The 23,558-nt window shown below is 47.0% G+C and overlaps 1 protein-coding gene across 1 annotated transcript; it reads left to right on the forward strand.

The window, feature by feature from the left end:
• Window positions 1-8,751: 8,751 nt before the first annotated feature.
• LOC116817000 (B-lymphocyte antigen CD20-like) lies at window positions 8,752-19,502 on the forward strand. The gene is made up of 6 exons (XM_032766718.2): window positions 8,752-8,904; window positions 10,057-10,176; window positions 13,371-13,433; window positions 16,530-16,751; window positions 17,257-17,331; window positions 17,463-19,502. Exons 1-6 carry the CDS (start codon window positions 8,800-8,802, stop codon window positions 17,601-17,603), a joined length of 726 nt encoding a protein of 241 aa, XP_032622609.1. The 5' UTR covers window positions 8,752-8,799; the 3' UTR covers window positions 17,604-19,502.
• Window positions 19,503-23,558: the final 4,056 nt, after the last annotated feature.

Raw genomic sequence — 23,558 nt, forward strand, 5'->3', positions numbered from 1 at the left:
GAAGTGCTGCTATCTGGGCCCAGGCTGTAGAGGATTAGGCTTGCCAAGGGATGGACCATCCAGTGGGGAAACCTCTTGCTGGTGAAACTGCTTAGAAATGTTCGTGGGCATCTGCATAGAAACTAGACAAGCAGCTCCCACAGGCCAACCTAGACACCAGTTAGTTGGGGTTGATTCTGCTTTGAGCAGGGAGATTGGACTAGATGATCTCCTGAGGTCTCTTCCAACCCTGATATTCTATGATTCTTCTACCAGGTGGCAAGGACAGTCCAATGGCTGGGGAAGGTTAACCCTCCATGATGGCAGAACAGCCACTGTGAAAGCCAGTGGTGGCAGATACAGGGAATACAAAAAGCCTTCATTGGACCCAGCAACTACACTCATACCATGGGATGCTGGTGACTTCCTCACCTAGGTCATGTAACCCTCACCCAGTCCACTGCTGCCCTGGCAACTGACTGATGGGCAAGGACCAACCCAGCCAATCATGACTCTTGGACAACTTTCTCAGGGGCCACCAGCGGCTGAAAGCCAGTTGAGTCAGAAGCAATCCAATCTCTCCAGCCTGTTGGGGAGCGTGGACAGCAGCATTCTTGCCACACCCTGATCAACAGCCGCTGCGCTAAAGAAGTTTTTACCGGCTATGTCTTGGGAATGGCTGGATGGAGATGGCTCCAACCAAATGGGAAATAGCAACAGAAAAACTCAAGAGTACCTGCCTGCAAAGAGCCACTCTGTGTGTGTGTGTGTCACACATGCATAGAAAAATTTCTCTGCTGATGCCAACAGATGACGCTCCAGAGAAGTCAATAAACCTCCCCCAGCCCCCATTTACACTAGTAGAAAATCTGGCCCATGGATTTCTTTTAAACACTGAGGCCCAGATCCTCAACGGCATCTAGCTTCCACTGACATCAGTGAGCGCTGGGCGTCTGAACACCTTTGAAGATCTGGGCTAAAGAGTCCTGTCCCATTGAAGTCAAAGGCAAAACTCCTATTCAGCTGTAATGGAACTAGGAGTGTTGCCCAAGAACAGCCCTTGGGGCAGAGAGATGCTCTGATCTTTGATTGTTTGGCTGCTTCCCTTGGCCACCCATCGTGGCACTAAAATCATCATTTTACCTCGTCTAGTTCCTTTTCTTTTGTTCTGGCAGGAAATGAAAGTTTCGTTTCTAATCGGATTCTGAAACCACATGACTGTATAGCACAAGTTGAGCACCCAGTTGGCTACAAGAAGCTAAGAGGAGAAGCAAGAAGCCTGAAAGAAAGGCAGATAAATCCTATGTTTCCTTTGGAGGTGTCTTCCCTCTCTATTTTTGCTACCTGAGATAAAGCTAGGTCCCAGCCCCGCTCTCCTGTTTGTCTTCACTCAGACAAGGAATAGGAAGTGACTTTTTGAATCTCCGTTTGGACCTTGTCCAGCTCTTCATTGCAACGTGACAAAGGTGGCATTGGCAGTTGAAGGGACAGGTATCCTGTTAATTTCATGTACTAGCTAATGTGTATCAATAATTTCACAGTCTCTTACCTGCAAGAAGCTTTAATGAAAGTTTGTTAGCTCAGGAAAGTCAAGAGACCCAGAGGTTCTTCTCCAAACTCTGAGGAATGGATGAAATGGATTTTTGACTCTCAGGGTGAATGATAGTGTGGTTCTGAAATTAATGTATTACCGAGAATGGGTCAAATTTCACCCTAGCTTACCTCATATGCAATGTCCCTGGAATTAATGGGGTTGAAGGGCATGTGATTTATGGCACATTTGAGGTCAGATTCTGATCCTAATGGCATAGGTTTAAATCTGGAGTGACTCTGTTTAAGTTACTCCTGATTTACTCCAGCTAAAATGAGATCAGAACCCAATCCAATGCTTCTTAGTACAGTTCATTGCATTGATAGTATAAGTGCTGTAGAAATACCTAGGTAAGCACAGGGTTATTATATGGAATTCCATGTATGATTTAGGAGAGATGGGATTGTTCAGTGGTTAGCACATTCGTCTGGGACTGAAGACATCTAGGTTCAATTTTCTGCTTTTCTACAGACTTCTTGTGTTATGCTGGGCAAGTCACTGAATATCTCTGTGCTCCACTTCCTTGTCTGTAAAATGGGGACAACAGCACTGCCCTGCCTCACAGGCATGTTGGGAAGCTAAAGACTTTAGGTAGATATTGCCTTATGCCAGTTGGTGATTGGAGAGGAGTTATCATTGAAGCATGGACCCTGGACTTCAGAAAAGCAGACTTTGACTCCCTCAGGGAACTGATGGGCAGGATCCCCTGGGAGAATAACATGAGGGGGAAAGGAGTGCCAGTGAGAAGCTGCTATATTTTAAGAATCCTTATTGAGGTTGCAGGAAAAAACTATCCTGATGCGTAGAAAGATAGTAATATGCAGGTGCCAGCTTGGCTTAACAGGTGAAATCCTTGCTGACCTTAAACGCAAAAAGAAGCTTACAAGAGTGGAAGTCGGACAAATGACCACGGGAGGAGTATAAAATATTGGTCAGCATGCAGGAGTGAATTAGGAAGCCAAATCACACTTGGAATTGCAGCTAGCAAGAGATGTTAAGAGTACAAGAAGGTTTCTTCAGGTATCAGAGGGGTAGCCGTGTTAGTCTGGATCTGTAAAACAGCAAAGATCCTGTGGCACCTAAGACTACAGACATATTAAGCATGGCTTTCGTGGGTGAAACCTACTTCTTGGATGCAGTGCAAGCGCAGAACAATCTGCACTTTCGCTGGCGGAGTGTGTGTGCTGGGGAGGGTAGCTAGCTCATTCACACCCATGACTAGCCTCTTCCTTCTCCCTTGCATTGCACCAGGGTGAGGCCGGATATAAACCCCATCAGCTCCCTTGCATTGCACTGGGATGAGACTACACCCCACATCAGCTTCCTTGTATTGCACCAGGCCGGGGCGGAATATACCCCACATCAGCTCTTGCTTGCTCACATGGGGGGTGTAGCAGGGTGATCCTGCTCGGCCTGAAGGGTGAAAACAGCCCAGGAAGGGGCCGGGCTAGAGAAAGCAGCCTTTTAGGCTGGGCTGATTGGGGGAAGTGGCAGCAGCTGGGCCATGCCCAAACTGAGCCCCGGCCTTATAAAAAGGGCAGAGAGCCAGGAGCCAAGGGAGTCTCTCTTTGTGTTCAGAGGGAGAAGGGCCTGGCTGCGGCAAGGGACAGACAAGGTACCTAGGGTGAAGCAGGGCTGGGGAAGGCGCGGAGCTGGGGAGCTCCTGCTGGAAAGCCCCAGGCGCGGCTAGGAGTAGGCTAAGAGGTACTGGATTCAGGGTGCAACCCCAGGGTAGGCCAAGGCAGCAGTCCAAACCCTTGCCGATGATGAGAGGCTAATACTGCGTCTGCCCCAGGGTGTGGGGCTAGCTAATGACTGGCATGCAGACCTGAGCAAAGTGGGAATAGAGGGGGGTTCCCAGGAGGGACCCTAAGAGAAGGGGTTACTGCCAGGGCAGAACACCCACGTAAAGGGGCACCGGAGTCAGGAGGGACATGGGCCAGTAGCGAAGGCGGATCACCGGCCTGCAGAGGGTGCTCAACTGCAAGTTTGAGCTATTCCTGAAGTGACCAGCAGGAGGAGCGAGCCCCAGGTGAGTCACGCCCAGTTACAGGGGGGATAGGGATACACTCCCTATCAGTTCCCTGCATGGGGTGACGAGTCAGGTTCTTCAAGTATTGTAGCAAGAAGAAGAAATTCAGGAGAAAGTGTGGCCGCCTTACTGAATGAGGCAGGCACCTAGTGACAGGATGTGGAAAAGCTAATGTACTCAATGAATTTTTTGCCCTGTCTTCACAACAGGTCAGCTCAAGACTGCTGCATGACAGTACAGCATGGGAGAAGTGACCACCCCTTGTGGAGAAAGAAGGTTCGGACTATTTAGAAAACTGCGATGAGCACAGTCCATGGGCCGGATGCGCTGCATCGAGGTGTCTAAGGAGTTGACAGATGTGATTGCAGACACATTGGCTGTTTATCTTTGAGAACTCCATGGCGATTGAATGAGGTCCTGGATGACTGGAAAAAGGCTAATGTAGTGCCATCTTTTAAAAAGGAAGGAGGGAGGATCCAGAGAACTACAGGCATTCAGCCTCACCTCAGTCCTGAAAAATCATGGAGCAGGTCTCAAGGAAATCAATTCTGAAGCACTTAGAGGAAAGGAAGTGTTCAGAACAGTCAGCATGATATCACCAAGGGCAAGTCCTGCCTGACTAAACCTATTGCCTTCTTGAGGAGATAACTGGGTCTGCGGATGAGGGAAAGCATGGAGTGGTATTCTCTTGACTTTAGCAAGTCTCCACAGTATTCTTGCCAGCAAGTTACAGAACGGTGGGCTGGATGAATGGACTATAAGGTGGATAGAAGCTGGCTAGATCGTCGGCTCAACAGTAGTACAATGGCTCCATGTCTAGTTGGCAGCCGGTTTCAAGCGGAGTACACCAAGGGTCAGTCTGGGCCAGTTTTGTATCAATATCTTCATTAATATCTGGAGGATGCGTGGACTCACTCTCAGCAAGTTTGCAGATGACACTAATTGGGAGGGTGGTAGATAGCTGAGGTAGGGATAGGGTACAGAGGGACTTAGATAAATTAGAGGATTGGCCAAAGAACCTGATGAGGTTCAACAAGGCAAGTGCAGAGCCCTGCACTTAGGACGGAAGATCCCATTCACTGTACAGACTAGGACGAATGGCTAGAAGCAGTTCTGCAGAAAAGGACCTAGGGTATATAGTGAGAGAAGCTGGATATGAGTCAACAGTGTGCCTTGTTACAGAACGTTAATGATTTTGGGCTGTATAAGTAGGGGCATTGACAGCAGATCGATAGGACGTGATCATTCCCTCTATCGACATTGTGAAGGCCTCATCGGAGCATTGTGTCCAGTTTTGGCCCCACACTAAAGGAAGTATGTGGAAAAATGGAACGAGCCCAGTGGAGAAACAAAAATGATTAGAGGACTAGAGCACATGACCTATGAGGAGAGGCTGAGGGACCTGGGATTGTTTAGTCTGCACAAGAGAAGAATAAGGGGGGATTTGATAGCTGCTTTCAACTACCTGAGAGGGAGTTCCAAAGAGGATGGATCTAGATGGCAGAACAAGGAGTAATGGTCTGAAGTTGCAGTGGGGGAGGTTTAGGTTGGATATTAGGAAAAACTTTTTCACTAGGAGGGTCCTGAAGCACTGGAATGGTTACATAGGAAGGTGATGAAATCTCCTTCCTTAGAGGTTTTTAAGGTCAGGCTTGCCAAAGCCCTGGCTGGGATGATTTAGTTGGGAATTAGTCCTGCTTTCAGCAGGGGGTTGGACTAGATGACCTCCTGAGGTCCCTTCCAACACTGATATTCTATGATTCCAAGAACAAACTTTTATGATTTCTTGAGCAATGGAGAGTTCCACTCAATGGTGGAAGTCCAGCTGATTTCAGCAGGAGCAGGATGGAGCCATGAACATGCTTGTTACATTGGCAAGTTACACTCTGTAGACTTGGGCCTGGCTGACCACATTACGCCTCTTTGCACCATGTGCGCTTACTCAGGGAGCAAAGCTTTCTGCCCTCGAATAATGCATGCCCTGAAAATGGAGTTGCTTCCCTTTCCAAGCTGTGGCTGCTCCCCTTTCCAAAGTACGAGTGAGGAGAGAGGCAGAGGTGAATGTGGGGGTTTGTAGAAGGGGCAGGCTCTGAAGCTCTGGGGGAATGGGGAGGTGTGGAGTGGCAGCAGGATTGATTTTCTGTTTGCTATATAAACTCACTTCCCTGACTCTCTTCTTCTGTGGATCCTGATGAATTTCCCCCTCCCCATGCTGTGTGGCAGGAGTTCTTATTGCCTGTGCCCTGCCTGGCTCCTTCGGGCACCACGGATACTAAAGTTGTTCTGGGAGGCAGAAGGACCCCTAGGACGCGTGCTTCCCCATGGGAACTCAATCAACAGAGGACACCACAAGTCAGATGACTGCTACCTATGCCCCTCGCCCACATTAGCTAGCTCCGTTTAGTGGAATAGGGGAGATGCACAAACTGATGGCGGGACAAGAGTGGTTTCGGTCCCTTCTCCCTTTATTCTGTAATCTCAGCTTTTTAAAATATTTCATGGCCTCTCCTGACCAGAGAGAACAGTACATTCTATTAAGGCTGGTAAGAACAAAGAAATACCCTTGGCTACTTCCTCTCTGCTTGTGTTGAATGCTGCTCAGGAAGGAAAACATCTCTACTCTCAGTGTGCTGCAGTGATGCTGTGGTCAAAAGCTGCAAGCTCCAGATGTAACAAAGATATCAGAAGGAGCTTGTGAAAGGAGCAAGAAAGCATTTGTGAAGTGAATGAGGTCCAGTTACACAGACCAGCAAAAAGCTCTACAGCCAGAGAGGATCTTGTGCTGGCAGATAAAAACCAAGGACCTGACTCTCCTCTCTTGCACACATTGACTTCACCTGCTTTATTTCTGGTTTGTTCCCATGTAAACAAGAGAAATTGGAAAAGAAAGAAATTGGAAAGTGGACAAATTGGAGAGAGTCTAGTGGAGGGCAACAAAAATGATTAGGAGGCTGGAGCACATGACTTACAAGGAGAGGCTGAGGGAGCTGGGGTTATTCAGTCTGCAGAAGAGAAGAATGAGGGGGATCTGATAGCTGCTTTCAACTAGCTGAGAGGGGGTTCCAAAGAGGATGGATCTAGACTGTTCTCAGTGGTACCAGATGACAGAACAAGGAGCAATGGTCTCAAGCTGCAGTGGGGGAGGTCTAGGTTGGATATTAGGAAACACTGTTTCACTAGGAGGGTGGTGAAGCACTGGAATGGGTTACATAGGGAGGTGGTGGAATCTCCATCCTAAGAGGTTTTTAAGGCCCAGCTTGACAAAGCACTGGCTGGGACGATTTAGTTGGGGTTGGTCCTGCTTTGAGCAGGGGGTTGGATTAGATGACCTCCTGAGGTCTCTTCCAACCCTATTATTCTATGATTATATGAGAAGTGAGCCTAAGGCTGGTGTAAATTGGCATAGGACCACTGACTTCCCTGGAGCTACTCTGTTTGACAGCACCCAAACTTCATCATTGCATGGTGCCTTGTTTTGTCATTTACACACCACTGCAAAATGAGTGTGCACAGCAGACTGGCACTGTTTTACACTCAGTTTGCAGGGATGTGAATGGCAACTCAAAGGGCAGGGCTGCAGGGAGTTAGTCCCAGCTCCACAAAAGTATTTAGACTCCTAACTTCCATCGAGGGTGGAAGTTAGGAACCTAAATACTTTTGTGGATCTGGGCCTTAGTCTCAGTTACAGGGGCAGCTGGCCCTTTAAGGGGGCTGGGGCTCAGTTGCACTTGTGCCAGGCTTAGCCCATCTCCCCAGGTGAAGGGAAAAAGTCCTGGGGTCACATGGTGGTAGCATGTGATTCAGACGCAAGCCTATTGGGACATACACGCCTGGCTGAGGAAGAAACTCAAAGGAATGGAAGGGAGACTCGGGGCCTGGGAAGTGAGAGAGACCTGCAGGGAACCATAGGGGATCAGGGAAGAGATTATCTGGGCTAGAAGGAAATGCCTGGCTGGAGCTTTCTGTGTATGGGGCGGGAGCAAAACTCCTCAGAGGGGATTAGAAGCCAAGGAGAGATGCAATGGACTGTGAGGTTGGTTTTGAGTTAAGCTGTTATTTTATGTTGTGACGAAGAAGGGGATCATAATTCAAATGCACCAGTTGTGGTGGTTTGACTGAAGAGTGGGGAAACTGAGGCAATGGAAGGGTCCACCAGTGGATGAGGCATTACAAAAATCCTTAGACACATACCTAATTCACATATACTCCTTTCTATATCCACGCTTGATTGGGTGCTAGGTGTCAGAGCCTCTTCTGATGTCATAGACTTTAAAGTCAGAAGGGACCATTAATGATCATCTAGTCTGACCTCCTGCACAATGCAGGCCACAGAATCTCACCCACTCACTCAAACCCCTAACCTATGTCTGAGTTATTGAAGTTCTCAAATTGTGGTTTGAAGACCTCAAGCTGCAGAGAATCCTCCAGCAAGTGACCCTCCCCCATGCTGCAGAGGAAGGCAAAAAACCTCCGGATTCTGCCAATCTGGCCTGGAGGAAAATTCCTTCCAGTGACTTCAGCTAAGGCTCTGGCTCTGGATGTCTAGGCCCCACAAGGAAAACTGAAGATCAGTTTTGAAAAGTCTTAATCTAAAAGACAGAGCAAGAAGAGATACAGCTGCAGGCATATAAAGCCAACTGGCTTGATGGGATCTCCTCCCCATTCACCCAGCCATCTTGCAGTCATTCAGTACAAACATGCTCCTTGGGTAGCCATTGACTGTCAGGGCCAGGTTCTGCTCTCCGTTACACTAGCAGAAATCCAGTGGGGGAAGGGGCCATTGGCTACACCAACAACCAGCCTTAAGAGAGTGACTCTGGATTTACACTGGTGCAGTCGAGATCAGAATCTGTCTCTAGATGGATTTCCCATTTAGCGTAAGCTGAAGAACAGCCCTTAAACTGAATTGGCAGCTATAAAGGGGGCCTTATACAGTGGTAACCCTCTGTTCCCCCGCAGAAAGGTGGGGCATGGGGAAAATATGGAGACCATGCCCTTCCTGTGTGCTACAGAACGCTCCCTGTGCCCCAGATTGCAAGAGAATTGGACATGGGATCCATGTCCCTGGAGATGAACAACATGATGTAACAATTATTCCAATAGTGATCTTGCTGCTCATAAATTAACCTCTCTTGATCTCTCTCCCTAGATAAGCCGTGTCTCTGCTGTGTTTTTCTCCAGTAGCCATTGATATGCCATGGCCTTTCCCGGGACTGCAGCTAACAATGTGACCCTGCTCATCCCTCCACCCAGCCCTGATGACACTCAGAGGAAATTCCCACGAAAGAATGAGGCGCTAGGGGTAATCTGCCACCTTCTCAAATGTGCATGCAGGGAGATGGGGCACCCATTTCACTGTGGAGGAATGTCTGCTATTCCCCTAAGGGGCTACCAAACCATATGTGAACTACCACCTTATGGGCCAAAGGGTGGGGCATGATATGGCCTTGAGGAGGGTTGAAATTGGGGTTGATCTTCACCAATGAAGAGACTAATGCTATGCACCCACACCTTGCCTGGGGAAGAGACAAAAAGAACATTGCATAAAGTGGTGGGTTTTTTATGGTGAGGTTTCCAAACACCTTTTGGACAACTCATTCTGCAATGCTGCTAACCCCTCTGGGAGCATGGGAATAATGCTCGATTTCTGAATCAGTGAGGTCCTGGGCAAGCCACTTCACTGCTGTAGTGCCTCAGTTTCCCCCTCTTTTAATAACATAATACTCACACTTTAATATCTATACTGTTAGCCTTTGCCATGAGCAGTTAGCCAGTATTCAAGGCGTTACAGAGTTGTTTCCATGAGCTTGAGAAATTGATGCTAAGCTGGGTATATTCTTTGGTGTGCTCTTGTTTATTTACAAAGAATGTCCACAAAGTCGTCTTTCCTGAATACATTAGAACCAAACAGTAGCATGCAGCTTCCTGGCTCAGAAGTCCCCAATGTCTGCCTCTCCAGTAAGCGCTGTGCCCAAACAGCTCTGTTTCTGTTTCCTCTCAGGGTCACATTTGTAACTGCTTCTCCTGGTTTTTCTCTGCCTCCAACACAGAGAGCTGCAACCAATCTCCTAGTCCTTGTGTTCGCAACCAGGAAAATCCCACAGGCCACATGGTTTAGTTTTGACTTGCCATGCACCTATTGCCTTGGGCAGTAGCCTCCATTGTTTTCTGCCGTCTTTACTACATAAACAGGCTTGAGTGCACCTTCTGTTTAGCCTGAAGGAATGTGCTTGGCCCATCCATTAGCTGTAATGAGGTTTGTGATTGTGTTAAGATCCAAGAGCCCATGATGGCAGCTGGTAGCCTCTTCCAACTCCATACGGAGTTGTGAGGTTTAAGTAATTAATGTGTCTCATTAATTAGCATGTAATGCTTTGGGCACCTCCAGCGGTGGGTAAGTGCTTATCATTAGAAGAACCTTACTGACTGTACTGACCTTGGTCTCTGCCTGCAGGCCATACAGATCATCATTGCCTTAATACACCTTGGCCTCGGGGGCATCTTGTTCTTCTCTTCAAAAGAATCTGTCCCGCTGTGCATGGCTTCCTGGTACCCGTTCTGGGGAGCAGGACTTGTAAGTGGAATACACGGAATTATTATTGCTGAAACACAGGGGGCTAGATGGATACTAGCTCTAGAGATAGGAACGATGAGGAGTTATGGATTGATGGCTGGATAAATGCGGTATTGAGAAAAGCAGTGGAAGAGTGGCTTCATGGATTCTAAATGTGGTCTCCATAAATACTGCCACACAGATCTGGTACACTCCTATTGCACCATGTGGGGCGCATAATATGACAGAGGGAGAGCTCAGTAGTTTGAGTATTGGCCTGCTAAACCCAGGATTGTGAGTTCAATCCTTGAGGGGGGCATTTAGGAATCTGGGGCAAAATTCTGTCTGGGGATTGGTCCTGCCCTGAGCAGGGGGTTGGACTAGATGACCTTCTGAGGTCTCTTCCAACCATGATATTCTGTGATGATTCATAGAATTTATGATTCTATAAACAGAATCTTCCACTGCTGGGAATACCCCTGATATGGAGGAATCCCCAGCAGGGCAGGCAGACAACAAGCAGAGCTGACTTCTGCCCCACATCCCTCAGTGCAGAGGCAAGATAGGGTTAAGGAGGGTCAGGCAGGGGTGTGTTGCCAACACCCACTTGATATATGGTTCCTGAAGACCCCAGCTGCTATACACTGCTCTGGGGGATCAGCAGCATATCCGTGACAGCTCCTTGTAACTTGTGCCTCTAGTGTAAGCCAGGGGCAGCAGAGATACAAACCCTTACAGGCCAGGGAATGTGGCCTGTCTCTCATCCATATTTAATGCCCACACCTCATGGGCCTACTTATAGAGGCAGGCTGCCTTCAAGAGATAAGGAAACACTTTACAGGCAGTGCATTCATTCCCCTTGGTTTGAGGCCAAACTGATTGAGTGGGAGCCCGCAGCGTAGACTGCCTCCTCATGGTTTCCTGTCCAGATTTCTAAACACAGAGCATATGGCACAGCCATCTTCCTTGAGGACAGTCTCTGACTTCAATCCTATTAGAAACAATGGGAAGTTGTGTTCATTAGGGTTGCCAACTTTCTACTCACACAAAACCAGGGGAGGGATAGCTCAGTGGTTTGAGCAGTAGCCTGCTAAACTCAGGGTTGGGAGTTCAATCCTTGAGGGGGCCGTTTAGGGATCTGGGGCTAAATAAATAATTGGGGATTGGTCCTGCTTTGCAGCAGGAGGTTGAACTAGATGAGCTCTTGAGGTCCTTTCCAACCATGATATTCTATGAGTCTAACTGAACACTCAGCCCATCCTTCCTCCTTCTGTCACTCACTTATTCATTTTCACCAGCCTGGGGCAGGGGGGGTGAGGACTCCAGCTAGGGCTGCAGGTTCTGGTGTGGGGATGAGGGATTTGGGGTGCAGGAGGGGAATCTGGGCTGGGACAAGGAGGTGGGGGGGTGAGGGCTCTGGTGGGGGGTATGGACTTTGGGGATGAGGGGGTTGGGGTACAGGAGGGGGCTCTGGGCTGAGGGATTCAGAGGGAGGGGGCTCTGGGCTGGGACAGGGGATAGGGGCACAGGAGGGGGTCAAGGGTGCAGGCTCCAAGTGGTGCTTACCTCAGGCAGCTTCTGGAAGCAGCAGCATGTCCCCCTCTGGCTTCTGCATAGAGGTGAGGCCAGGCACTTTGCATGCTCCCCCATCTGAAGGCACCACCCCTGCAGCTCCCATTGGCTGCAATTCCTGTCTATTGGGAGCTGAAGACCAGTGCTTGAGGTGGAGGTAACATGCAGAAGAGCCCCCTCAGTACCCCTATGCATAGGAGCCAGTGCAGGAACATACTGCTGTTTCTGGGAGCTGCACAGAGCCACAGCAGGCAGGGAGCCAGTGCTGACCGGAACCACCAGAGTCTCTTTTTGACCGAGCATTCTGGTCAGAAACTGGACAGCTAGTAACCCTAGTGTTCACAGAAGCAGCATCATTTTTATGTGACAAGGCTTTAGTGGAATGGCAGCCATCTTCCTCGAGGGCAGTCTATGGCTTCAGTTTCAATGGAAACAATGGGCCATGGCAGCTATCTTTAGCAGACGCATACGCCAGTGACCATGTTTATTGAGGGCATGAGTAGCTTCAATCCCATTGCGAATCATGGAAAATGGCAGTCATTTTGAGTAAGGAAAAACTGCAACAACAATGGCAAAAACAGTGATCCTTCATAACTTTGCTTAACTGCAACCTAACTTCTTCAAATGTACACTGTCACTAATTCCAGCGAGTTTTAGCAATATAGGAGTGTCAGGGATAAAAAACCAGTCTCTTGTTAGCAAACAGGATCCAAAAGAAGGTGAGATGCTGGGGAGGGGGAGGCTTAAAGGTACCATTTTTAATTATTTTCCCCTGCAAAACTAAATAGCAGATTTTAGTTGAAAATCTTTAGCAAATTCAGTCTTTGTTCCACCTCTGCAATTTGGAGAATGATATGCAACCAACCCTGCTAGGGCTAGCAGTGGGATTTGAACCAGGAAACACTGAAAGCCTCTACTGATTATGCTAAAGAACTAAGTTCTATAGCTGGAAGCTGTGTAAGTCTAAAACTTTTTATACGAACCAGCCACTGGAAAGTGACAAAGACTCAGTGTGTGTTACAGAAATACTATATTGGATAGTGACAACAAAGCAGGTGAATCCATGCTTTAAGTGAAAAACTGAATCCAACCTTAATTATAGATACACTGGACAGATGCATTCTCGTATTTACCTATGGGCTGACTAGATCATAAATCAGCATCCTTCTATCAAAGAGAGAGAGAACAGTGACACAGATGTTTCCTAAGATGCTCCTAGTTTTGTTTTGATTTGACCCAGTTGTATGTCTTGCCATGGGCCACTGGTTGCTTTCTGATCACTGGCACACTAGTGGGGCTACTGGCTGCTCCCTGATCACTTGAATCAACGTACAAGGGACAGGACCAAGTAGTTTTATTTTAACTTTCTTTCTGTAAGCGAAGTGACATGTTAGTCTCAGCCAAGGGCACTCTAATCAGGCTAATTTGTCACAGGAAGGATGTAGTCAATGAGATGGACAGATGAGAAAGCTCTGAATAGGTGTGAGGGATGGGTACATATGCTTGGGGTTGGTGGGTGTAGATGGATGGGGTGGTTGGATGGAATGTTCAGACCTATGGATGGGTCGGGGGAGAAGCTCTTTATCTAAAACTTTAAAGTTACCCTCACCTTAATTAATGATCATTTCCTCTTTTATTTACAGTTCATCATTTCTGGGTCCCTCTCAGCTGCAGCTGCAACTGCAAAGAATATTGCAGAGGGTCTGGTGAGCTATGCAGTTTCCTGTTATTGGGAGATACTTACAGGTTAACAATATGGGAAGAAATCAGAGCCCTTGTCTGTCAAGAATGCCCTCCGGGATACATCTGGTGTCCCATGGGGAGGAGCATGTAATGGTGAAACTCAGAATTGAACAAATTCCCCTCTCACTCAAGGAGAGATGGGTTGCTACAGAAGTGCATGTGAGCTTGCTTGAAACACGATTCCCTATAACGGGTGACCTAGGAAGGTGGTGGAATCTCTATCCTTGGAGGTTTTAAAGGCCCAGCTTGACAAAGCCCTGGCTGGGATGATTTAGTCAGGGTTGGTCCTGCTTTGAGCAGAGGGTTGGACTAGATACCTCCTGAGGTCTCTTCCAACCCAAATCTTCTATGATTCCATAAAAATATGCATTACATGTGGCATCATGCATGCAAAAGCTAGAAAATGCCAAAGTTAAGATTGCCCATGCAACTTTAACGGTGCCGCCTTGTGTATCTGCATTATTGCAGTAGATTGTTTTCTCTGCATGACCGAGTCTGATTTCAGAGCATGGGTTGGATGGGGCTCAGTGAATGAGCCAGCTCTGCTCAATATTTTTCTTTATCCTTAACTCTTCCATGAGTGGACCTCCTGCCTCATTCACTGAACACCATCTGAACTGCTTGCTTAATATGGCAGAGTGTGACAGGACATACCATCCCTCAGAGACCTGGGAATGAGAGAGCCATAGGACTCAGGGCTGGGAAGGCAAGGGTTAATTAACAGAGATCAGTCTGCTAGGGCTCATTAGCCTCCCAGATGTCCAGTCTGCAACAGTTATGAGACGACAGCTTTCTGGTCTGAGGGCAGTGATCCATCTGATCCTTGGAGTAAAAGTTTGTTTGTTTCTATTTGGGACTTGGACAGGAGTCAATGAACTGAGATGAAGGCTGTTTCCTCCCGGAGCAGAGCAGGCTGTGTCATTTTGGTTTGGATCTTCACCCCACACCAGGTGTCAAGACCCAGCCATCTAGGTGAAAACTGGGAAATCTAACCACTAGGCCATGTGGACCCAAACTTGAGTCTGGGAAAAAGCTTCTGGACTGATATTTAAAATAACTCCCCAAAAACCGCTGTTTAGGAACAAAGGAGATAGGACTGGAAGGGACCTCCTGGGTAATCGAGTCCAGGCACCTGACATGGTAGGAAACCCCATCATAGAATCCAACACATAAATATACCAAGCTCCATCTTAAAACTAGTTGGGTTGTTAGCCCCCACTCTTGCTTTCGTGAGGCTGTTCCAGACCCTTGCTCCCTGAATGAATTGAAACTTTCTTCTTATTTCCTGCCTAATTTTATTCATGGCCTGTTTATCCCCATTCCTTCTTTTGCCAACATTGTCCTTTAGCATAAATATCTCATCTCCATCCTTAGTGTTTACAAACCTTATGTATTTATAGAGACCAATCAGATTCCCTCCCCCCCCGACTTCATTTGTTTGAGGATTCCTTGTGGACCCTGTCTAAATTCATCTGCAGAATTAGTCTTCCCTTTAAAAGGAGAGGGCCCAGAGGATGTGGATATTTGCCTGCCTGTGGAGGCATTAATTGTCCCATTAGGGACCAGGAAGTGGATCTATGCCATATTTTCTCTGGGGAAGAGGAAGGAATCTCAGGAGAGTTGGGGATGGCAACCTAGATGGCCACCTACAACTAGGGTCTGATACTGGAATTCTAAGGGCTTATCTAGATGGAGAGTTAGTGCACAGCAAGGTGGGATATAAATCTTCAGCGCTGTGATGGGGTGGAGTAGGCCCAAAGGGCCCCTGCTGGAGGCCTCATGGTCCTGCCACACCCTATCCTAGACAGGAGCAGAAGAGAAGTCTAGAGTGACTGCAGGAGTGGCCAGTCAGGGGACAGAAGTTCTATATAAAAAGGAACAGTGGAGACAGGGTCAGTCAGTTGCTGCCTGGAGCTGGAAAAGAGGGAACTGTGTTCCTGGTTGGCTGAAAAAGCAGCCAATGCAGCAAGGAACAGGGGGTGCTAAAAAGGAGCTCCTGGCTGGCTGAGGGGACTGAGCCTAGGGAGGGCTGCAGGAAGACAGTGTCTCCAGAGAGGAAGTCTTGGGGGTATGGCCCCATGCCAGGGCCAGGGGAAGTAAAGAGGGCATACCCTGGAAGGGGTTTATGTTCCACCTACAAACAGTGTGTGATTGCAGGCACACACACTTGACCAGTCTGTGGTGTTTTGCCAATTTGTGGTGTTTTCACTGAATTGTTTATTTAGAAAAAAAAACAAAAATATTCAGAAAAAATGTTTTGACATTTTTGAAATGGTTTGAACTGACTTTTCAAATCAAATTATCCTTGAATTTTATTTTTAAATTTTCAAAAAATGTTAAAATGTTTGCAATTGTAATGAAATGTTTCATTTGGCTCAAAATGATTTTTTTTTTTGATTTGCTGAAAATGTTTTATTTCAATTTGATGCCAAAACATTTTTTTTAATTTTTGAAAATTGCTAGTGAACCAAAAAATCCATGATTTGCACAACTCTAATCCTATGATACTATGTAAAATTGCCCATTAAGGAGACAGAATCCAGGTGTGATTAGCACACTTAACTTTGCCATTTCCTGACTTCTCTGTCCTTCATTTAGCAATTTAATCATTTTATTTCCGATGGCCAAGGTAAGATGTAATTTTTTTTTCTCTTTTAGTACTTAAAAAAAAAAAATTGCTGAACTGTATTTGTTCACATTTTCCCCAAAAGTTCACTCATGGGCTTAAAACATGGAAAATTGCAGCCTAGAAAGTGAAAAGTTTGACAAAGTTCTAAGTAACTGAAAAGCCCTTTCACACTCAGGCAATCTTAACTATAGAGTGTTGCTAATCATTCTGTCTATTAAAAGGAAGTGCTTCTCTGCCATATGTGTATTATGTTGTTCTCTTAATCTGCATGTGGAGGGATAAAGTCAGAGGGAACAGGGCAAAAGAAGGCTGGAATGTTGCAAATATGGGTTGCTGTGCTTATGTATGTACATGGCTCAAAACTCGGTAGCCATGTGTCTGGGTATTGATATGACTGTCCTAACCTATGCCCTCTGCATGTCTCTTTCAGGAGACAGGCAGCAATATGTTCAATGCCATCAGCTTCCTTGCCTCATTAGCTGGAGGAATAATGTTGGGAATTGATTTGATTAATATTTGCATTCTAAACAAGTATAAAGTTTCCATCCCGATTTTGGATAAAATCCACTTAGTCAGCTTCCTTCTCCCTCTTCACTGTGAAAAAAGCCCCATCCCTTGGGACTACTGTCAGAGCATCGGTTCTTACAAGACGGTAAGTGCTATGAATTCTGTGTCTTCTGAACTATTTAGAACTGGTGATGGCTCAGCATCTCAGGAGAGTCACCGCTTGGGTTTGGAGAGTTATCCACGTTCATTGGAATCTCCTTGACCTTAGTATTAGCATGGGAGATGTTTAAAGACAACAGGCATTGCCTGGAACTTGGATGCATGGTAGCATGAGGAACATTGTTAGAAAATAATTTTAGTAAATGCTCAGCAAATTCTCTGAAACATTAGAGAAGGTTCAAGTCTTGTTTTATGCAAACTGATAGGTTTTTGGTTTTGGTCTCCCCATTCAGGCCCTTGTGTTTCTCTCTGTGGGCTAAATTCTGCTCTTGGTTATGTTGGTGTAACTCCCCTGAAGCCAAACTGCATTGACTTCAGTGGAATTGACTCTGGATTTACACTAATGTAGCTGACACCAGATTTTGGCCCTTTTAGTCCATAGAGGATAGTGTCACTAATTGTATCTCTCTCTTTTTGGTGGTGTGGCATAGGGCATCTTGGCCTTGATGCTGATCTTCTCTGTAATCCAGATCATTGTTTCTAAACATGCTGTCTCCTCTGACTCGGTAAGGACTTAATATCTTAAGTCAGGGCCTGTATCAGGGTAGGCGTTCTTTGTCTGGGCTGAGGGAGTGGATGGAGAAGGAAGATGGTGGCAAGGAGACCCACCAGGTAATGATTTTGTCTTTTCTTCCAGAATAAGTCACAGGATCATAAGGCAGAGCAAATGTTTCCTTTGCTGTCACCCCCACAACCACAGTTCTGCAATGGAACCAGTCCTCCATGGCAGCAGTCTATCAGCAGCATCCAACAAACTTCAAGCAGCTTTCATGGGTAAACAGCGTATATGCATGGCACCTGAATCTCTCCCTCCCATTGCAGATAAGATGCCCTTCTCTCTCTTCTTGAGTCTGGTCCAGGGATCGCATGTGTTTTCACAGTACGCAGAAGGGAAGATGGGCAATAATTACTCACTAGCTTTATCCAGCCTCTTGGAAAATGCCTCCTAAATGACTTTTACGCCAGCTTCTTCAATAATGGGTTGAAAAGGGATCGTGAGTTGGTTCTTACACTCAGATCAAGGGAGACTGTATGGAGATAGTGGGCTTATCTCTCATCTCCCAAATGAGATGGATTTCCCAGCAACTTTAGAAATCCTGGAAGCCATTGTGACTGTGTTGAAATGTCACATGGTGATGAGCTGTTGTGTTTCCCAGAGCATGGGGAACAGAAGAGCCCTATTATAGCAGCAGCAACCTCTATTGATAGTTGTTAGGATTTTCTTTTTCCTTTGCTCCCAAATTTCACCCTGTTAGGCTGAAATTTTCTAATCCCTGGTTTCTGTGTTTAGGTGCACATGGAGTTTAAAAGGGGAAGTAGCTCCGCTACATCTCAGACTGTAAGAGTGACAAATATATGACATTCCTGAATTATGAAATAATTCTTATGCCACTCTTTTGAATGGTTCTCTTGCCCAAATGGGTAGCAGTAGAAAGATGAAATTTCCTAGAAAAATAGCCTTCATTTAAGGGAAGGACCCTGGAAAGTTCTGGTGAAGATCAGCTTGAATTGGCAGCAGAGGCTGAGGGTAGGTATCAGTTAAATAAGGGTAAAAATCCCTAAAGGTATCTTAGTTACCTAAAAGCCAGGCAATTCAATATTAAGATTAAATTTACAGGAAACCCAACGTTAGAAAATGTGGAAAGTAACTATTAAATAACCCAAACTACCTTAAGTCTGGCTTCCTTTAGGGGAAGTTTGTAGAGCCTTTACTTTAGTGAGTAGAACTGGGAGATTAATTGCCTTTTTTTGATTTGGTGGCTGACCCAAAAAATCTGACAAGCTTTTTGTTTTCAGATCAACCCAAAATGACAATCTCTCTCTTTAAATTTCAGCAAGAAACCAAAGCCGCCGCTGCCACCGCCAACAAACTTTGTTTTCGGTCAAAGTAAATGTTTGTTCAATCCAAAATATTTGTTTTGGGGTCTTTTACCCTTAGGTGGTGGTGTTTTGGGTTTTTTTGGTTAAATCTAGCAGAATTTCTAAATAAAATGTTGACACGTTTCAACTTTGAAACATTTCCCCCCCCATCCCAATTTTTTTTCTGCCAAATTCAACCCAAATTCACCATCAGTTTCAGTCAACCTGCAACTGCTTTTCTTTGGAAAATTAACTATACACCAGAAGAAAATCACCCAGCTCTACTAATGAAGACTTATTGAAGTAGTCTTACTGGTTCCAGTGGAACAACTTGCCACTTGTGTAAGAGAGCCACAATTTTGATCTGAGAGACCCAGATCTTTAATCATCCCTTCCTTGTTCCTTTTGATTGTGAATTATTTTTCAAAGTAACCCAAGGGAGTTAACACCAACTGCCTTCAGCTCATATGAAAACTCCAGCCTTCATATCGTGATTATAAGGCATGCTTTTGTATTGGGGACTCAAAGCTGCCATCTTTGCTTATTGCTTAAAATTTGTACAGCTTCTGTAGTTATAGACTGCCCAGGTGCAAGGGGAGAAATGTACTCCAGAGAGAATTGGTTTAGAACTGGTTTCATGTTTCCAATATAAACACACGAGCTCTGTGTCTAATGATGCTGGCTGGCACATGGAATCACAGCACCCAGTCCTGTGAGCTGCTGGGCACTTTGAAGGATTGGGCCTTTAATGATGAGCAGAGAATGATCACGATCAGCATGTTATTTGTCTAATAAACTTGGAAAGCAGTGGGTTTTTTCCTGTGGCATGTGAATTGCCTTTAAGAAAACTAGAATCAGCATCACAACTGTGTGATTAAAAGTACAGGAAAGCATTCTGTCCTTTGTTATCATACGTGCTGACTTTCTAATGTGCCAGGGGCTGCTTAATCCCTAGCTCTGCCCCAGGCCCTGTCCCCACTCCACCCCTTCACCCAAGGTCCTGCCTCTTCCTGCCCCGCCCCAAGTACACCACACACTCACTCCTGCCCTCTACACCCAAGCATCTCCTGTATGCTGCAGAACAGCTGATCACAGTGGGCGGAATGTGCTGGGAGGGAGGGGGAGGTGCTGATCAATGGGGTCCACTAGGGGCAGGGCTGGCTTTAGGCCGATTCCCCTGAATCGGACCCTGCGCCTAAGAGAGCCCCGCACCCTAAAGATAAGCACCTAACTTTTCAATTTTTACTCATCCAATGGTGGCCCGGGTCTTTGGCGGCACTTTGGCAGCGGGTCCTTCAGTTTTGCTAAAGACCCGGACTGCCGCCAGGTATTCGAATCAGGCCCCACACTTCCTAAAGCTAGCCCTGGCTGGAGGGATTTGGGGGGAGCTGATAGGGAGGCTGTCGGTGGGTGCTCAGCACCCATCGCACCCACCATTTTTCCCAAGCACCCATGGAGTGGGTGTCTATGTTCATCAGCACTGGTAGGTGGAGACTAGGTAGCCTGAGCCAAAAGTTGCCCAGTTAAGCTAATTGAAAGACCAGAATTACCTGTACATGCAATGTTAGCTCTGCCCCCTGTGGGTATATGTCTACCCTGCAGTGTAAGCTCAGAGATGGGGATTTGAGTCAACTGGCCTGTGTTAGAAAACACGGGACTTGAGCATCTACATTGTATTTTAACCTTACATTAAGACATTTCTAACCTGTGCTTGAGCCTAGGTCTCTGGTGTCCACACAACAATGTGCAGACCTGAGTCAAAGTAATCATGCCCAGAGTCCTTAGCACCCTCCATCCCGCCTCTGAAATGTGGCTACTCTAGCCCTAGGATTGTGGTGCACTGTGGGAAAACATTACTGCCTGACCTGCATGTTATCAGGAAGCAGTTTGCTTTGCAAAAGGCTTGGTCAGTTCGCTCTTCATTGCAAACTGAGGAGGCTCTCTCATAGTGTGCGTGCAGATTGGAGATCAGGAAGGAATGGGTTAATGCTGACCTGAGATTTGCCCTTGAAAAAGTGGGGGTTGCTTCTATTTTCAATAGAGAAGATTGCAGATTGTGAGATAGAGAGGACTAAGGAAGTTGTCCTGTGGAATTGTGGGATACTTCCAGCCAACTCCTTCGGTCTGACTCAAGCAGGGCTGTGGCTACACTGCAAAGCAACAAGACCCATACCCTGGGTCCTGGCTTAACTCAGGCTCAGACCCTCCAGTCCTGCAGGTTCCTGGACCCTGGGTTCAAGCCAGAGGCGTGCACAAGTAGGGGGTGCAAGGATGGGCCTCAAATGATCATTGGGGATAGAGAACTCCTCCAGCCCTGGGGTCATGGTGGTGGGGGGAGAGAGGAAGGGAAGAACGAACTCCTGCTGTGTGTGTGTGTGTGTGTGTGTGTGCATGTGTGTGTGGTGGGGGGACTCAGAATGTGTCCTGCCCCAAATGAGTCAAAGTTAAATTTCTGCAAGCCCTGGGTTAGCACATTGCAGTGTAGAAGCTAAGGGGGTTTAGCTTGAGCCTAGGCTCAAGCATGGGCTTTTGTTGCATATAGACATACCTTCAGAGCCTGTGTTGTTACATTAGTCTGTGCTTTGAAGATCATATACTTTTATAGGTGGAACACTAGCGATACCTCTAGTTTAGGTTGCCTAACTGTTTCCATTTTCCAAATCCCCTGTTTTCAGTCATAACTTTCCAAAACTTTTATCTTTCAGGCTGATATTTTGGCCCAAAGGTAAATTTTATTATAAAGTTTTTGCAAAAATAGTTTGGCTATTCTGTGGAGAAAAAATACTTCCTTCATTTTCTTTTTCCAGCTTCTCTATCTTTCCATTTTTCTCTCTACTTCTATTCTTCTTCTGTGTCTCTCTCTCTTCACTTGCTTCTGTTTGTTCTCCCCTTTCCAAGGGAAAAGAAACAAAGAACCCATTTGCAAAGCATGAACCTATTTGAATCCTGGGATGGTGGGTGGAGCCCATGAGAAAAACAAAAGGCCCACCCCTCCAGAGGAAGGAGGGTCCAGAGAACCCAGAATGTAATTGATCAGGGGGACAACAAATGGAAAAACAGGAATGGGAATGCAGGTCACAGGATCAAAACAAAGGATCCAGAGAGTGACACCAAGCATAGAACCCATGGCAACCCCCACTGCCCTGGGAAGGAATTAGTAGATACCACCCAGAGGAACTCTGCACTAATCCATGCACAAATGAGGGATTGGAAAAAGCCCCACAGTCACTGAGAACCGCTCTGCTTGTAAACAAATTTCTCTTCATCCTCCTCATCTCTTGAAGATCCTATACTCTCCATATGGAATTATCAATGTTTGCCAATGGGATAGTCATGGATGTTCCTCGAGATTTCAACAGCCAGGTGTGACAAAGTGAGGGTTTTTCTTGGGGTTTTCTGTGTTTTCCAGGGTTTCCATGCACAGGGAGTGGGACTCAATGTCCCTGGCTGTTACTGGTTTAATGAGGTGAGGGGAGAGGGAGTTTGTTACAGAGGACAGGATAGGGACTTGGGACCCCAGGTCAGGAGACACAACCGGTTCTGGCCAGTGGGAGGACAAAGGGCTGCAGAGAGAGGACCCCGGTGACCTGACCAGCAGGTTCCAGCCAGAGGAGAGCTGCAAGGAGAGGAGGCCTTCCTGTTTACGACCCTGTTTACCTGGAGAGAAGACAATGGACAGAGATGGGGCTTGAGGCCGGGGATATCAGAGGCCCAGCTGGGAAGCAGCGGGACTTGGGGCTGGTGAGGGAAAGCAGGCAGAGCCCACCTGGATGCAGGAAGACTGGGATGTGCTGTTATTGTGAGATGCCAGGCCTGAGGCCCTGAGAGTTTCCTGTGCTGTGTTCAACTCTCAATAAACCCTCCTGTTTTATGCTGGCTGAGACTCACTCCAGTCTAGAGAACAGGGTTGCATCAACCCCTTCAGGGGTGAAGAGGCCCAGGGGGTCCAGATTGCGTGGACTCCCAGAGGGAGCCTACAGCAGAGACAGATGTGGTATAGGCTCAGAGAGGTGCGGCTCCAGGAGGTGAAGGGGCCTGACCCTGAGAGAGAGTGGACCCCCGAGAAGGGCTGTCTCACTGAAAGGGGCACCCCCCATGGACCGTACAGGGCCAAGAGTGGGCACGATCTGTGAGTCTGTGACACCAGGTCAGCCCATGTTCTCTGCAACATGGAGAAGCTCTTTGGGAAGGAATCAGTGTTATGACTGATGAGTCTGTTCCCCCTCCCATTCCCAAACACAAGTCCATGTGCATGAGCCATTTTGCAGGAGAAGGGCCTGCACTGGCAGAATTGGTAGGGAGGCTCTTGCATCACACATGACGCTCTCAAGTTAGTTGAGGAGCAACATAGAAGAGGCTCAAAAGCGGGGAACCTTTGAATGATGATTGCACACTGCAGGGAAGGGAAGCCAAGTGGCCTTTATAGCTTTGAGAGGGATGCCCTGTGAGGGAGGCTAAGGAAGGGAATTCAAACCAAAACCAGGTAAAAATTTTGCCTGATGGGCAGGCCCCCAGGTCCTGCACTATTACTGACATTGGGCACCACTGACAACATCAGAACTTGTTACATGGTAGGGGGAGGGGTGACGGAGAGTTGGCTGTAGCAGCGTGGTGGCTGAGGTGACTGCAGTATGAAGAAGTTAACTGGAAGCAATTAGCTGGCATCTGTTAGGGAGATTGCTGACACCTGGTGGTAATTGCTGGAGTAGTGAGACAGTTTGCTATGTAACTGGGAGTAATGGAAAGCACTGGATCTCAGAGGATGAGTTGGAAGAGGAGAGAAGGCTACTGGTAAGTCTTCTCCTGCTGTGTACCTGTGTCAGGTTCTGTTTTGCTTGGGAGCACACCTGGGGAAAAATTAATGGGTGCTCTG

Source organism: Chelonoidis abingdonii, chromosome 4, assembly GCF_003597395.2.
Source record: "Chelonoidis abingdonii isolate Lonesome George chromosome 4, CheloAbing_2.0, whole genome shotgun sequence".
Lineage (NCBI taxonomy): Eukaryota > Metazoa > Chordata > Testudines > Testudinidae > Chelonoidis > Chelonoidis abingdonii.

Excerpts from the sequence above, each read along its gene's own strand:
- LOC116817000 (XM_032766718.2), top strand. The coding sequence starts at position 8,800 with ATGGCCTTTCCCGGGACTGCAGCTAACAATGTGACCCTGCTCATCCCT. Across the intron at positions 13,434-16,529 it reads AGAATATTGCAGAGGGTCTG|GAGACAGGCAGCAATATGTT; the intron begins GTGAGCTATGCA and ends TGTCTCTTTCAG. Across the intron at positions 17,332-17,462 it reads ATGCTGTCTCCTCTGACTCG|AATAAGTCACAGGATCATAA; the intron begins GTAAGGACTTAA and ends CTTTTCTTCCAG.